The sequence below is a fragment of the Hirundo rustica genome, chromosome Z (genome assembly GCF_015227805.2).
Source record: "Hirundo rustica isolate bHirRus1 chromosome Z, bHirRus1.pri.v3, whole genome shotgun sequence".
Classification (NCBI taxonomy): Eukaryota; Metazoa; Chordata; class Aves; order Passeriformes; family Hirundinidae; genus Hirundo; species Hirundo rustica.
In genome coordinates this window covers 85,222,759-85,237,170 of record NC_053488.1, presented here as the reverse complement: position 1 = coordinate 85,237,170, position 14,412 = coordinate 85,222,759, and the positions used below count along the sequence as shown (strand labels likewise).

Sequence of the window (14,412 nt, the reverse complement as noted above, 5' to 3'; positions counted from 1 at the left end):
CTATTGGTCCAAGATGAGTCATGAGTGGGTCACCATGCCCTGCAGAGCTCACTTCTCTTTCTGGTTGTTTTAGGAACCTGTCTGAACCCGTCATGACGTACAAGCTCCACAAAGAGCTGGTCCTGGCTGCCAGTAAGTCCCACAGCTTCCCCACTGATGCTCCCTGACCCTGTTCTACCCAAAATCACTTGGCAGAGCTCTACCAGCCCAGCTCCATCGTTTCTGGCTGCTTCACCTGTAGAAAGAGCAGTGTCTCTCTCCTCCAAGTGCGAATCTGTGCAGAGGACTTGGTGCTGGATGTTCCCTTCCTTCCTTTGCTACAGCAGTGCCCTTCCTTCACAAGGCAGGGTCTTGTGCTCTCAGGAGTCTGGAGAGCCAGATGATGTTACTCACTTGAAAGCAGCACAAGTCTGCCACAAGAATTGTTTCCCTCTAGTATTGATATATTTGTTTTAAAACCTGTGACGGAGTGGGATGCGCTGTTGCCACCCATATAAGTGGGTGTTCCCTTCAGGTTGTGAAATTTGTCCTGGGATGTTGAAAACAGTGTCTACCAGTACATGGAAGACATTTCTCCACTGTAGCTGTTGGGATTGAGTCCCAGTTGGGAATAATAGACATCAGCCGAGAAGCACAAGTGTGGTGCCAGGGCTTCACCTGAGCTGAGCCAGCCCATTCTCGGCTGTCACCTCGTTGTGGCCATTGCAGATAAACCGTGACAGCTGTGAGCCAGTGCCCTGTTAGGGAGACAGGGATGCAGGGAGCTGGTCATCACCCTCAGCATAGGAGTGCTGGCATTTGGAAATGTGTGGCATTAGAGCATCCCTCATCCCACTCTGCCTCCAGAAGTCACCGGGAGACTGGGAGGGTACCCACTTTTTCTTCATCCCTCTATAGAATGAATAGCACCCATTCTTTCTTGGAAAGGGAAGTGTTACACCACTTGCTAAAGGTGACCAAGCCCAGGATTTATTAGTTTCAGAGCTGGTTAAGCCCATAATGGCTGGGTGTGGGTAGGGCATTAATCCTTTCCCTGCCCTCCCTCAGAAACTTGCACCATTGAGCTTCCCAGCCATCCAAACCCCACACCATTCTTTTCACACTGAGTATTTTTTTTGTTTCCTGATTATTTATTCTTCTTAGGGTGACCTCTTTGGGTCAGGGACTCAGGTTTTTTCATATTTTAGCTGTTGTTCAGTGTCAGAGCCATCTGGGCTGATAGGACTCCCAGAGGCAGGTGTGTGGAACAAGGGTGCAAAGGGGAAGACCTTCCCATGCCCAGCCTCTTTTGGAGTGTGTCCCTGGACTCCCTTTCAAGCTGTTTCTTCCTTTTTCCACTTCATATTTTTTCTCACAGTGTTCACCCTGTTGTTGTGAAATCTCACTTTCCTCTGCTCTCTTTCACTCCCATGCTGCACAGGGAGCAGCTTCCACAGGTTTCCTTTAGCTTTATATTTCCCTGGTGTACGTAGTTTGAAAGTGCTGGGTACAAATTCTTTGTGTTCCTGCTTTCCAGAGTCTGAGAATCTGGATTACAGGCTGGGAGCCATTCATGCACTGGTCTATAAACTGCCTGAGAAGAACAGGGAGATGTTAGAACTCCTCATCCAGCACCTCGTCAAGTAAGCAGATGTTTTCCTCTAAAACCAAAGAAAGGGGAATAATGGAATCAGCAGAACAAGCCTTTTTGGGAGGTCAGGTTTGCAAAATTTTACCCACCATAGTCTCCTTTGGGAATTTTCGTGTGGATTGCACAAAGGGGGTGACTATCCTTCCTGCCCTCTGTATGAAGTGATGCTTCTCTCTCTGGTTCCTCCTTCCATCCACTTTCAGATATGCACAGAACAGGAAATGATTTGAAAATGACAGTAATCTTTGAGAGCAGGAGCTGTAAATTGTGACCCCTCAGAAATTTATTGTAAACCACAATAGTGTGCTCCCTATATTCAGTTCTCTTCCTTCAGAGAGAGGGAAAATTAAAGCCAGAAGTCAGTTCTGGATAAAAAAGATACAGGATTTAAATGATTCCTTTTGTGTATGTTGTGCAGATAACTTTTGATTGCAGAGTTAAAGAGCAGCTGGGAGTGGGAAGAGATCAAATAAAGATGCTGTCAGCACGTTGCTCTCTCCAGCATCTGTCCGAGCCAAATGTGTGTGTCAGAGCTAGAGCCATGTTTATGGCTGCTGGGAAACAAATTCTGAAACACAATGAAGAAAACTAAATTATTGATTCTTAGTGTATCCTGGGTTTTGGGTTTTTTCCTTGGAGTAAGATCTGTTTGGAAAAATCCAAATTAAACCAAACACTCCTCCTTCCTCTCCTCTCTGCAGCGTCTGTGAGCACAGCCGGGAGAATCTGATGTCACCATCCAACATGGGGGTGATCTTCGGGCCCACCCTCATGCGAGCACAGGAGGACACTGTGGCAGCGATGATGAACATCAAGTTCCAAAACATCGTGGTCGAGATCCTGATAGAGCACTTTGGGAAGGTACGGGGCAGCCCCGGAGCAGCTCTGGCTGCTCCAGCCTGCTCCTGCAGACTGTTGCTGTGGCAACACGCAGCTCTCCAGCTCCTTCTGGAGTCTCCTTGGGCTGGCTTTGTATAATACGCTGCTCTGAAAGGCTTCAGGAGGAAGCAAAGAGTAGCAGGTGTGTTCCTCAATGTTGCTGTTATCTGGTCCCCGAGGAAGCAGTGAGTCTGGGCATTTTTTGCCTTTTCTTTTTAAATAAGGGGAAATTTTGGGGGGGGGAAAAAAAAAAACCAACCCTGTTGTATGACTGGATGTTACAAGGCTTCGCTCTTTCCTTTGCTAGACAGGAGCTAGGCCAGAGCAGAATTGGTTTTAATGGACAAGGTGAGACACTGCACAAGTGTTAAATCAATGGAAAAAACCTAGAGCAGGCAAGTGTTGAGTGGTTGATGACAGTAATTCAACTGTGGTTGTGTACAGATAGATACAGACAACAGATACAGAAAACAGACACAGATACAGATACAGATGCAGATAGAGTTACAAGGGCGGTGTGGAAATGGTATGTGGAGTCTGAGGGAGGTGCTCCCTATGGAAATGGTATGGGGAGTCTGAGGGAGGTACTCCCTGGACGGAGAGTCCTGAAGAGCCTCCAGTCTCATCTGCCTTACATGGATCTGCACTAGGTATTTCACATTTCAGCCTGAGATCACCCATGTGCCCAGCCAGGGTCTGGTTGTTGAAGATGCACGTACAGACAGCAGCTCTGTCATGTGGAGTTCTGCCGTTGGAAAGCAGAATATTCCACTGTGTGTGTGTTTGCACTTGCTCTCAGTGATACCCAACACCGGCCCAGGGGTGTCAGGTGGCTGGGGGATGACAAGAGCTGGGTGTTAATATTGAGGGCTGGAGCAGTGTTTACATCCAGAGCAGCAGATCCCGAGCAGTGAGCAGGTTACTGCCCTGGTAACAGCCCTGGAGCGAGTTTGGTCCTACAGCTTTTCGCAGCAGAGTGCAGTGTCCAAACCTCTCTTGTGCCTTAGAAGCAGGAAGCGCAGGGAGCCGTTCATTCAGGGATGCTGTTTGCTGTGAGGGGGCTAGGGAAGCTCCAGCATACAGGGCAGCACACGGGTGAGGGAAGGGCTCCCTTTGGAAAGGGAAGAGGCAGCCAAAACTGCAACAGCAAGGTTCTTGCAACAGGGATATGGAGCCAGAGCAACCAGGTGGGGACCACATGGGGGTGTGGAACCAGATGAGGAGTAGGAGTCGGTGGTGATGCCAAGGATTGAAAACAGGATGAAGGAGCTCAGAGAGGCTTCTGAGTATCCACAGCAGAAGCTCTTGGAAACACCAGCCAATTCCTTTGTAGGTCTCTATGAACACTTGTAATAAGTTCCCACACTAAAACAGACTGGTTTGTGTTTGGGATCTCACATGCTGGCTCCAAAGATGAAGCTCTGTGGTCCCCTCCTTACAGCCTGCAGCACAGCCTGAATCAACACACCCTGCCACCTCTGAGAGCTGGGACGACAGCTTTAATTAAGCCAGATGTCCTTTTGCTTGCTTTTAATTTCTCCAGCAATAAGGTTAAGTTAGTCACATTTATTGGATTGAGTTTATAAGTCTGGTGTTGGAGCTGAGAGTATCTTCCGCTCACATATGAGCAAACAGCTCAGATGAGTCTTGGAGGAAGAGGGAATGTGGGTTATATGGTGCAATCTGAAGACTCTGAGGATAAAGTAACTATTCATGAAGTGTTTGTGGATAATTGCTGTTTCCACAGCTCATGTTTCAATGCCGTGGTTAAATTAAATAGGTTGATTGTTCTGGAAACACCTTCTTCCCTGTACAAACCTTAAGGTGAGGGTCTGTCAATATCTTTGTGCCTTTAGGTTATTTAATTTGGATTTTCAATTAGAAGTAAATCAGAGCCTGCACCCACCTCTTCAACACAGTCATTTGTGGTTGGTTTAGCTTGGATTTCAGGTGTTGAAAACAGTATTCTTTGGTACCTGTATAAGTGTCCATGGGGACCTTAATGTTTCTTTTAAAAGCAGGATTAGATTCTGCTTGGGATATAGGGATATTTCCAAAAAATTTCCCTCCCACGGGCAATCTTTGCTGTTTTAATAATACACAATTCATGTGCTGCTGTGTCACAGCACGAGAGTACTCCAGACCCTGTGTTTTGGAGCAGGGAACATGTCTTGCCCCTGCCTAGGGCAGACCCCAGCAGGCAGTGAGCCAGTGCCTGCCCTGTGTCACCAAACCCTGAGTGTGGGGGATTTTTCCCAGAGTGGGTGTGTAATCTTCCCTCACTGGAGATATTCCAGAACTGTCTGCACACAGTCCTGTGCCCTTTGCTTTAGGGAAACTCTGCTTGAGCAGGGAGGACGGACCAGATCTGTGGGCCCTTCCAGCCTGAACCATTCTGTGATTCTGTGTTGTTTCTCCTCTCCTCGTGCAGAGTGGGCCAGGCTGTCATGAGCAAAGCCTGGTCCCAGCACATGGATTTATCCAGAGCCAGCCCAGGCTGGGCCAGAGCAGCCTGACCTTGGGGAGTGGGGAGCTGTCTGCCACTGCCTGCCCTCCCCAGACACGCAACTGAGACCAAGGAGTTTAAACAAGGGACATGTTTTCCTCTCCCATCCCCCATCTTGGCCTTCCTAGTCCTGCTCTTTGGCCCAGAGAAGAAGGAATATACTTTTGGTTTGAATTACCAAAACGAGGCACTTAATCGAAGCAGAATGTTGCATTTCTTCGTGTTAAGATTTTTCTGGGTGATGCAATAAAGTTGTTTTTCCATACCAAAGTGTGGCCCAAGGGTGTGGTGACCCAGCATGCCAGTGGGACTGGCACAGCTCTCCTCCTCTGGGCTGGAGCCAGAAAGGGACCAGCTCCACTTCTCCCAGGACAGGCAGAGCAGCCTCTGGGCTCAGCAGCTCAGGCCACCTCTCCATAATAACTCAGTCTTTAAAGCCTGATAAAACTTCAATTAACATCCGTGGGAAGAACACAGGAGCGACTGCTTTGGGCCTTGATACGGTGTTCCAGCTCTTCAGATGTATTTTATTTTCAGCTTTTAAATAAAGCCCTGACATAAATGAGAACCTCTCAATGAATCCCAATCAAATAGGTGCCACATGACCAGTGAGACAAGGAGATAAAACTTCTCAGTAGCATTGTTTTTATGCCAGTATTTCATCCCAGGTAATTTCCTGGTGCCAAACGCGTCATTGTAAGCCAAGAGCTGAAGGGTTTTAGTGTTACATCTGAAACAATGCAGGGTTGGTTCGGGTGTTTTGGGGATCATATCTCTTTGACGATGGGAGTCTTGATACTGGTCAGGAGCCATCTGCTCCAAAGCTTCAAAGCCTCCCTCATCTGCTCCGAGGGAATTTGCTTCTACAAATGATTTGTGTTCCTGCTGAGCTGCAGGGACAGTGCCAGTGGTGGGGACGGGACGGTGTCGGTGATGGGGACGGTGTCGGTGGTGGGGATGGTGCCATGGTGGGGAGGGTGTAAGTGGTGGGGACAGTGTCACCATCCCCCTCTGTGCTGGGTGGGGGCACCTGCAGCAGGAGGTGACACAGTGGCCCCTTTGTGTCCGGTCACCTGAACATGTCTCCCTTTACAGATCTACTCTGGCCCCCCAGAAGACACCACAGCCCCCCCAGTGCCCCCACCCAGGGTGGCTGCCCGGCGGCACAAACCCATCACCATCTCCAAGCGTCCCCTGAGGGAAAGACCTGTCTTCTTCGGTGCCTCTGTGGAGGAGAGCGGAGGTCAGTCCGGCTGTTCCCTGATGCCTTGCCTGTCTCTCACCCCTCCTGCTTCCTTTAACACCTTTCCAGGAGAAATGGAGGTAACAGCAAGGCTGCACTTCCCAGATCCCGGACACAGGAGGCAGTGAGGGCTGTTCAGAGAGAAAGGAAAGCCAAAAATACTCATACATTTGTTGCATCATGTCACAAGACAGACTTTGTGGGATCTGGGTTTTTCTCGTACATGCTGCATTCTCCATTAGCTAAACTAAGGCTGGTTCTTGGCACAGGAGAGGCCCAGAGGAGAGGTTTCGTGGCATCAGAAGCGAAAAAACTGCATGGAGTGCTGGTGGGATGATAGCCAGGGAGGGCTGTGCTGCAGGAGGCCCAAGGAGGTCTCAAGCTGGCTCAGCTGCTGGCAGTTCCACATCCAGAGCAAGAACTCCAAAGAGCTTTTTCAGGACACAGTGAAGGTATTTTCTAGGCCAAGTTCTACTCTGACGTTATGGTAAGGGCCTCAGCATTTCCTTACAGTCAGCTGGATTAACAGCAAAAGGCACATCAGCTTAAAATCATGTTTCTGCACCTGATTTGCTCTAATTGGCACTGCAGGCTATGCCCTGATTCCACAGTCACCGAAGAAGTGGAAAGTCACTTTCTCCATTAGTTTTCAGAGATCTGATGATGTTTAGGTGTAAAGTGCACTCTATAATACATGGCAAAACATGATTGATTCACATTGCTCTTTAAAACCCCCAGACTGCTAATGGAGTTGGGGCTGGCCTTGCATTTTCAGTGCTTCCCCAGCCTGGGAGCAGAAGTGTTCATCTTGGGCCACTGAGGCTGCAGGGAGCAGTCAGGTTCAAATCAGAGCTCCTGCCCTTGGGTCTGTAGCACAGCAAGAGGGGTGGGACGAGTGGCCTTGGGTGGCGCATGGAGTGCAGCACACAACTAACTCCATGGTGCTCTGCCCTCTTGTCTCCACAGCAGAGCAGCTCAGCCAGACCCCCAACGGGGGCGGCGTGGAGGTCCCCAAGCCCCTGCATCGTAGCCGCCTGCCCGCACCCCGGCCGGGGGGGGACGAGCCGGGGCGTCCCTCCGCTGAGAGCCGGCCCCAGCCACGCGCTGAGCCCGAGCTGGGGAAGCTGGGGAACAGGCTGCAGGACGGGGGGGCCAAGCCAGCTGGCAGGGCGGCCAACGGGGTGGTGACCAGCCCTGCTCTGAGGACCGCCACGCTGCAGGTCAGGAGACCGGCGCCCCGGCCAGGCATCTGTGGCAGAGAGGGTGAGTGTGCACCGGGGACCTAGCCGGAGCCAGAGAAGCTCGAGGTGCCCGAGTCAGCCCTCCCTGGGGTGGGTGCTGGGCTTCTGCCCTTGAGTCCTCTCCAAGTAGCTCAGGAGGGGAGGCTGGGAGACCAGAATAGCCTAAGGTGTGGGCACGCGTAAAGTCTGACACTCATTTCTTGTTGACTTCACTCTTAAAGATTTTGAAGGGTAAAGTGAATGGCAAGGTTGGCTGGATCTTGGGGAACAAAAGCAGCTGAAGAGAGGACAGGTAGTGTCACTGCCCAGGATGAAAGCTCAGATGCAGAAATCACCAGTTTGTGCTGTTCCTCTGCCTTTCACGGAGAAGCACTGCACAGGGTTTGGTTAAGAATGCTTGTCATTCCCAGGAAGTTTCAGCTTCACAATCAGCAACTACATTGAGTTTGTCCTTGCAGGTCCAGCTCCAGCCCCTGTTCCCAGTTCCAGGTAGTGTGGGAGTTTCCTTTCCCTGGAATCTGTCCCTCCATTCTTGCTTTTGCTTTTGGCCACTGTCAGTGAGAGAGTATTGAGGCGGAGGGACAGAACTAAACCCACAAACCTGTTCAGTAAATATCTGCCCCTTCGTAAATATCTAGCCTCTGCCAGAGCTTCCTGCTCAGTGTTTGTCATCTCCATCTCTGTAGGTGACTGTGACGGTGTCCCTAAGCCACGTTCCCATGGTGATAAGCCTGTGATAACGCGTCCCCCAGTGAGACCTCCGGATCCACCGTGCCGGACTCCCATCCCTCCGAAGCCGGAGCAGAGGCCGGATCTGATAGCAGGGACAGCAGAGGAGATGCCCTCATCTGTGTAAGCCAGCAGTCTGTGGCAGGTGCATGGTGCTGGTGGGGACACCTGGGGACTCGGTGGCTGGAGCCCATGGATGTCTCCTTGGCACGGGTGCAAGTGCAGGTTTGAGTGTCACTTGGAAGGCTGAGCAGAGAGCACGGCCAGGGAGGGCAGTGAGGCCGCAGCAAAGGCAAACACGAGGCTTTGGAGCTGCTCAAGCGCAGCCCCAAGATTGAGCCTTGTCCTATACCCTTCTCTGCTGATCCTGAGTCAGGAGCTGAGCCCCTCCCTGCCTGCCCCCAGCAAAACTCTCCAATGAGACACTTTCTGGGGCAGGACAAGATCCAGCTTGGACCTTCTTAAGGAAACTGGATGAAGTTCAGCTTCATCTCATCCTCAGATTTCTTTCAGATTTTAAGAGTCAGAAACCCTGCTGGCTTTAGTGGAAATTAACTGAAAGAAAACAAAAGGTGCCAGGAGCGTCAACTCTGTGCCAGAACTGCCTGGCAGAACTTCTCTTTCTTGAGCTTGGGCAGGAGCACATATACACTGAAGGAAAGACCATAAAGGGGATGGATGCACATAGAATTATAGGCAGGAGCGTGGAAATAATGCCTGGATGTGGCACTTGGTGCCGTGTTTTAGTTGGTGTGGTGGTATTTGATCAAAAGTTGGACCCCGCGATCTTGGAGGTCTTTCTCCACCCAAATTCCAAAATGACTCCATGATTCCGTGGTCCTATAAGCAGCCCAGCCAAAGCACTGGCAGGTGGTGGGAGGGTGGAGCAGGCGCAGAAAGAGCCCAGCTGTGCCTTGGCACAGGAACTGTCGATTGGAGGTGATCTCTGCAGTTCTGCCAATGATGCAGCTCATTCCCCTGATCTCATTAGCAAATCTCATTAGCAAATTTCCAGGCTGAAGAGAGACTTCTCCTGTTTTCTTTGCAGGGTGGCCTCTAGGACCAAGTTCTTTGAGACGGCTTCCCGAAGAACAGGCAGGTAAGGCTGGCATGGGGAAGGTGGCACGTGGATAGCAGCAGCCCTGCAGCGCAGGGTGCTCCCTCTGAGGCAGAGCGAGCACAGACAGCCTCAGTCCCAGGCCTGCCTTGTCTCGTACTCGTAAACAGCAGAGGAGGCTCAGCTAAAATGCTGAAACTAAACAAAGAGCACAAAGCGTAAAACGTGAGTCCGGATACAGAATTGATAAGTTAAATCTGCCAAGTGAGAAGCATCCCTGTGGATCCCTCTTACCGTGTGTGTGGATCCCTGTGGTGTAGTGCCCATTGTACTCAGGCTTTGTGGGAAGATCAGGTCATGGGTGAGGTGATGAGGGCTGGTTAGGTCCCAGCAGCTGCTGAGAGAGTGTGGCTGGTCCAGCACAGAGGATGTGCAGACAGGGAGTTAGGGGGTTATGAGGACACACTGAGAGGCAGCAGGTGCCATTTGTGATGATATTTGCCCAAATAAGCCTCAGCTTCCTGCCCTGAAAAGCTGCCAACCTCTGCCTAAGGGAGAGCAGGTTTGTGTATAAGTCTGAGAACCGCTGCTGCTGGTACTGAGAGAGAAAACATTTGTTCTATTGCAAAATAGACCTCTCCCTGCCCATTACCCAGCCTCAAGCAGCTTGTGGAGCTGAGTTGGAGCTTGCTCCTTGCGCTCATTTTTTTCTCTATTCATTTACTTCCTTTTATCCAGTTCTTCATCACCACAAGGCAGGATCCCAAGTGATGAGAGCTGAGACTAAAGGTATGTGTTTATGACAACAAATAAAATAATAAACTGAAAGCAGGCATGTAATGCAAAGTCAGCATTTCTGGGGTTGTGGGACTCCAGTGGTTCTGCCATTACTGGTGCATTTGCACTGCTGCACAGAACATAGAGCTTGTTTTCTTCTTCCAGGTTTTGTAAGCACACCTCAGCGCAGCTGGACCCAGGAAACTTTCTGTGTTTGTGACCCAGGAGTCAAAGCTGAGCCTTGCCAGCCCCAGTGCCCTGGAGAGCAGCTATCTTACCGGACGATGATTTCCGAGCCACAAGTGGCTCAAGAAATTAGGAGCGGGAGACCATGACGGAGAGCAGGTCCTGCCCACACATCTGTGTTGAACTGTTCCCTGCCCTCCCTCCTCTCCTCCCTGCAGGCTTGTTATAGTGCCCGTGTTGTGCCCGTGCAGGTGACAGCAGCACGGACAGGGCTGGAGGACACAAACTGCCTGTTCACCTGCTCATTTTCAGGAAACACACTTTGAAAAGGGTGTTTGGACAGCACAAGGGCTGAGTCTCTGTTTGGATGCAAGGGCAAAACAGCTACAGTCACCCCTTGCCCTGAGAAGCCTCTTCCTTTGTGTTTGTGTCCTTCACTTGGTGTCAGTGTGTGGGACAGCAGTGCCTGGTAATGCTGCCCATGGTGATGCAGGCTGAGCAGGGACGGGAGATGTCACTGTGCTCAGCTCTGTGGGATCACTCCTCATCTCCTCCTGGACATCCCTGGCCTGGAGCACCACCCTGACAGGGCTTGGCCAGGGGCTTGGCCTGAGCCATGGCCACAGCCTTGCCTGGGATCAGCTCTCGGACAGCACCCTTGGGTCGGCAGCCTCCAAGGGTGCAGCTGGGGGAAGGGGGCAGCAGGTGCTCCTCCTCTTCCTCCACTGCCTCCTCTTCCATGTGAGCCACACTCCCACCAGATCCACTTCTCACAGGCCCACCAAGAAGTCTCCATCCTGGGTGATTGTGGTGGCCAGCACAGAGGTGCTGAGGATCTGAAACTCACTGACTGTGGGACAAACCCATTGTTTTTATAAGAACTGCCCAGTTTCTTGTTTCCTTGTTTATTCATTTCAGTACAAGATGCCCAGTCTGTCCCTCAGCTATGGCCCTGTGCATGATGTCCATTGGCCCAGGATGTGTCCCCAGCCAGGACCTCTGTAGCAACAGAGGCTTGACTGTTGCTCCAGCTGCCACTGGGGCCCAGCTCCAGGGCTGTGCACAGCAGAGAGCTGCTTCTCCGCTTCCTCTACCTGCCCAAAGATGAGCCCCTGCTTTTGAATGGTTTTCTTTAGGTGCTGAGAGCATTTGCTAAACAGTGGCCAAACATTCCCACAGCTGCTTCCCAGGTGCTCCATCCCTCAAGCATGCTGTGTCCTGCCCGGCGCTTTGCCTGTGTGCGATCTCGTGCCTCTTATTGCTGAATGGCACGCACTGGCACTCACGTGTGTCATGTCCATGGTGCTCTTCACTCCCTTGGCTTCAGCAGTGCCCCAGCTGCTCCCTCCTTTAGGCCTGGCACATGAAAGTGGCTTTAAATCCAAATCAACCTTGTGCTGTTGCAGTTGAGGCTGTGCCACATGCACTGGCAGCACCTGGGGCTGTGCTGGGCCCCTCCTGCTGCAGCCCCTCACCAGGGGCTCAAGGACAGTGCACAGTGTTTCTGATCAGGGATCCCTGAACAGGAAGGATGGAGCTGAAGCTGCAGTGAGCCATGGGACCACCTGCCTGCAGCACATCAACCCCTGTCCCTGTTGGGATGTTGGGCCTCTGACTCCCACACAAAAGGCTACCATTTCCCAACTATCTTTCTTGCTTTAGGCTGCTGTTTGGGGATCCCTCAAGCCTGTCAGTTTGGGAAGCTCCTTGGTTCTTCCAATCCAAGTGGCTCTGGAGGCGATATTCTGCAGGAGCAGTGGTTTGTCACATCCTCCTGCCCACTGCCCAGCGCAGACCTCCAGGACAGAGCTGGGCTCTGTGGGTAGGGAGAATCCAAGGGTGGTTGTGTTCCAGTCTGACGGTATTAGCAGTGAGGAGAGGCAGCTTCTTGCAAGCTATTTCATGGTGTCCTTTTGAAGTTCTTTGTCACTTGTATGTCTGTGCTGATTTTTTCCTGCACCTGTGGGTGCAGCTGAACACTGGGGACCAGCAGTTGGAGTGCTAGGGGATGTTGGTTGTGCTGGCGGGGGGCTGTGGGGTCCAATCCCTGCTGCCGTGAGGCACAATCCCTGCTGCTGTGGGGCCCAGTTCCTGCAGCTGTGAGCACAGCAGTGACAGCTGGGAATGCAGGATCGCTCTGTGCAGCACGGTAGCGCCCCAGCGTCAGCCCCGGAGCCATTGTAACGTGTATAAGCTTAGGTTACTGCGTTTATAAAGTTTCCATGAAGTGAAACAACCACCTCAGTGTGTTTTGTTCCCTTTCACCCCAGGCCCAAGCGCTGCCCCCACTGCCACCCCCTCTGCAGGGCAGGCCCTGCTGTGGGGCCCAGCTCTGTGTCCCGGGGAGGCCACACAGGGCAATGTCCATGGGACTGGGAATGCCCTGGGCTCTGCCATAGCCCCACTCTGGGTTTGCAGTGCCCAAAGCTATTTTTCTGACCGGAGAAGCTGCCCTGCCAAGGCTGAATATTCCTGTGCTGCCGCAGTGCCTGGATAGCGTCCTGTGCCGTGGGGTCACTGAGACCCCCGTGTGTTTTCCTGTGACCACCAGTGGCTTCTTTCCATCTATCCAGCACTCTTTTCCCCTCCTCACATCTGTTTTCCCCCACCTTTTGACTCTGGCATTATGCACCAGCGTTTGCTTTTCAGGCCTCTTGCTTTTCTTTAACAGCGAGCTCCCTCTCAGGAGAGAACAGCTTCTCTTTCTGAAACGGGGAATCTTGCAGCCAGCTTTGGCGCCCGGATTTCTGGAGAAGCTTGGTGGAGGTGACCACTCCAGAGGGTGTTCCTGAGGGCCCAGGGACAGCCGAGCTGCGAGGGTCCCCAGCTGGAGAAGGGGAGCGTTCCACCCACACCCTGCTCAGGGCTGGTCGCTGTTTTGGGGATCCTCCTGCAACTATTTTGTGTGGGCCCAGCCCTCGCCCACGGCTCTTGGTGCAGCACCGACCAGGTTTGCCAGCTCCAAGCCCTGTGCCGTGCCCTGGCTCCGGGCCCAAGCAGCCAGAGCAGTCCCCGGGTGGGCACAGATGCAGTGCACCTGGAGCAGCAGCTGGAGGGTGTTCTGCTTGTTTTTCTTCTTGTTTCTCTCAGAAGTTTCTTTGTGGGGCTGTAACTTTTCCAGGGCTGGATGCATTCAAAACAGCGTTGTTTGGGGAACTGAACTGTTTTCTTTCTTCACTAGGCCTTGTGTGAGGTGATAATGAACTGGAATGGGCATTGAGGCACTGCCTAAACAATCCTTATCTCCCAACCCACAGGTGCCTGGCTTGCTTTCTTACAGAAAACATTTGGATTTAATATGAGCAAGAAAATTATTTTCCAGCACGAGTAAAACTTTTCAGGTTTTTATAGAGAGAAGATAAGAAAACAAGCAGTTCCAAGGCTTGAGCCCGAGCCTCAGTGAGTTCTTTTCAGAGGAATAATTTGAAGAGGCCAAAGACTTCTGCAGCAGACACATCTGTGTGATAAATTTAGAATTGAAATATACTTAGTGGAGCACTGACATCTGAAATTTTTGTGCTACACAGAGACCCATGAAGGCTCCAGAATCCACCCACACAGGGCTCCTTGGAGGATCAGAGCCGTAGTTTTCAGCTTTGTGGTTCTCCCTGACCCATCCCACTGCACAATTAGCCATTTGGATGCTCCGAGCTGGGAGCAGCTTCCTACGCTGGGCAGGTTCCTGGCAGCCCTTAGCAGGTTTCTTGGCCTGTACGCATGGCTGTAAATCAGGTCAGGCCTCCAAAAAAATCCTGTGATTGGCTTAAACAATCAGGAGATGCTTTGAACCCGTAAAGGCCCCAATGTTTTCCATTTTCTGTGTTTTCAGAAGTTTAAGACGTGCTTTAACAGCTGCTGCCAGTGTCTCTAAGAGCTCCCACAAGGCGGAAGTTCTGAAGACTCTTGAAATCCCATATAAAATGAGGCCATGCCCGTGAAAGCTCAGAGAGACAAGTCCCCAGGAGCTCCATCCTCCCACAGCTCCATCCTTCCTCGCTCTGTGTCCTGCACACCCCGGCTCCCTTCAGTGCCTTGGCCCCACAGGCTCTCCTGGTGGCCACCACACCCCGCCACTGCACCCTGCTCCTGTGGGATGGGACACAGGGCATGCCAGGCAGGCTCTATTTTCCTTCCCCTTGGCGCCTGCCCACCCCTGGCAGAGGG

General features: G+C 51.8%; 1 protein-coding gene across 2 annotated transcripts in view; it reads left to right on the top strand.

The window, feature by feature from the left end:
* Nucleotides 1–13,633, top strand: part of OPHN1 (oligophrenin 1) — a 51,606-nt gene extending 37,973 nt beyond the window's left edge. Inside the window, exons 16-24 of one of the 2 annotated variants that reach the window (XM_040089570.2) lie at nt 74–132; nt 1,517–1,622; nt 2,332–2,491; nt 6,111–6,258; nt 7,228–7,521; nt 8,186–8,351; nt 9,277–9,327; nt 10,024–10,074; nt 10,228–13,633. In XM_040089570.2, coding sequence (XP_039945504.1) covers nt 74–132; nt 1,517–1,622; nt 2,332–2,491; nt 6,111–6,258; nt 7,228–7,521; nt 8,186–8,351; nt 9,277–9,327; nt 10,024–10,066 — 1,027 coding nt within the window. In that variant the 3' untranslated portion in view covers nt 10,067–10,074; nt 10,228–13,633. Of the gene's footprint in view, nt 1–73; nt 133–1,516; nt 1,623–2,331; nt 2,492–6,110; nt 6,259–7,224; nt 7,522–8,185; nt 8,352–9,276; nt 9,328–10,023; nt 10,075–10,227 lie in introns of both variants that reach the window. The other variant, XM_040089569.2, reaches the window with a different exon arrangement.
* The last annotated feature ends 779 nt before the right edge of the window (nt 13,634–14,412 follow it).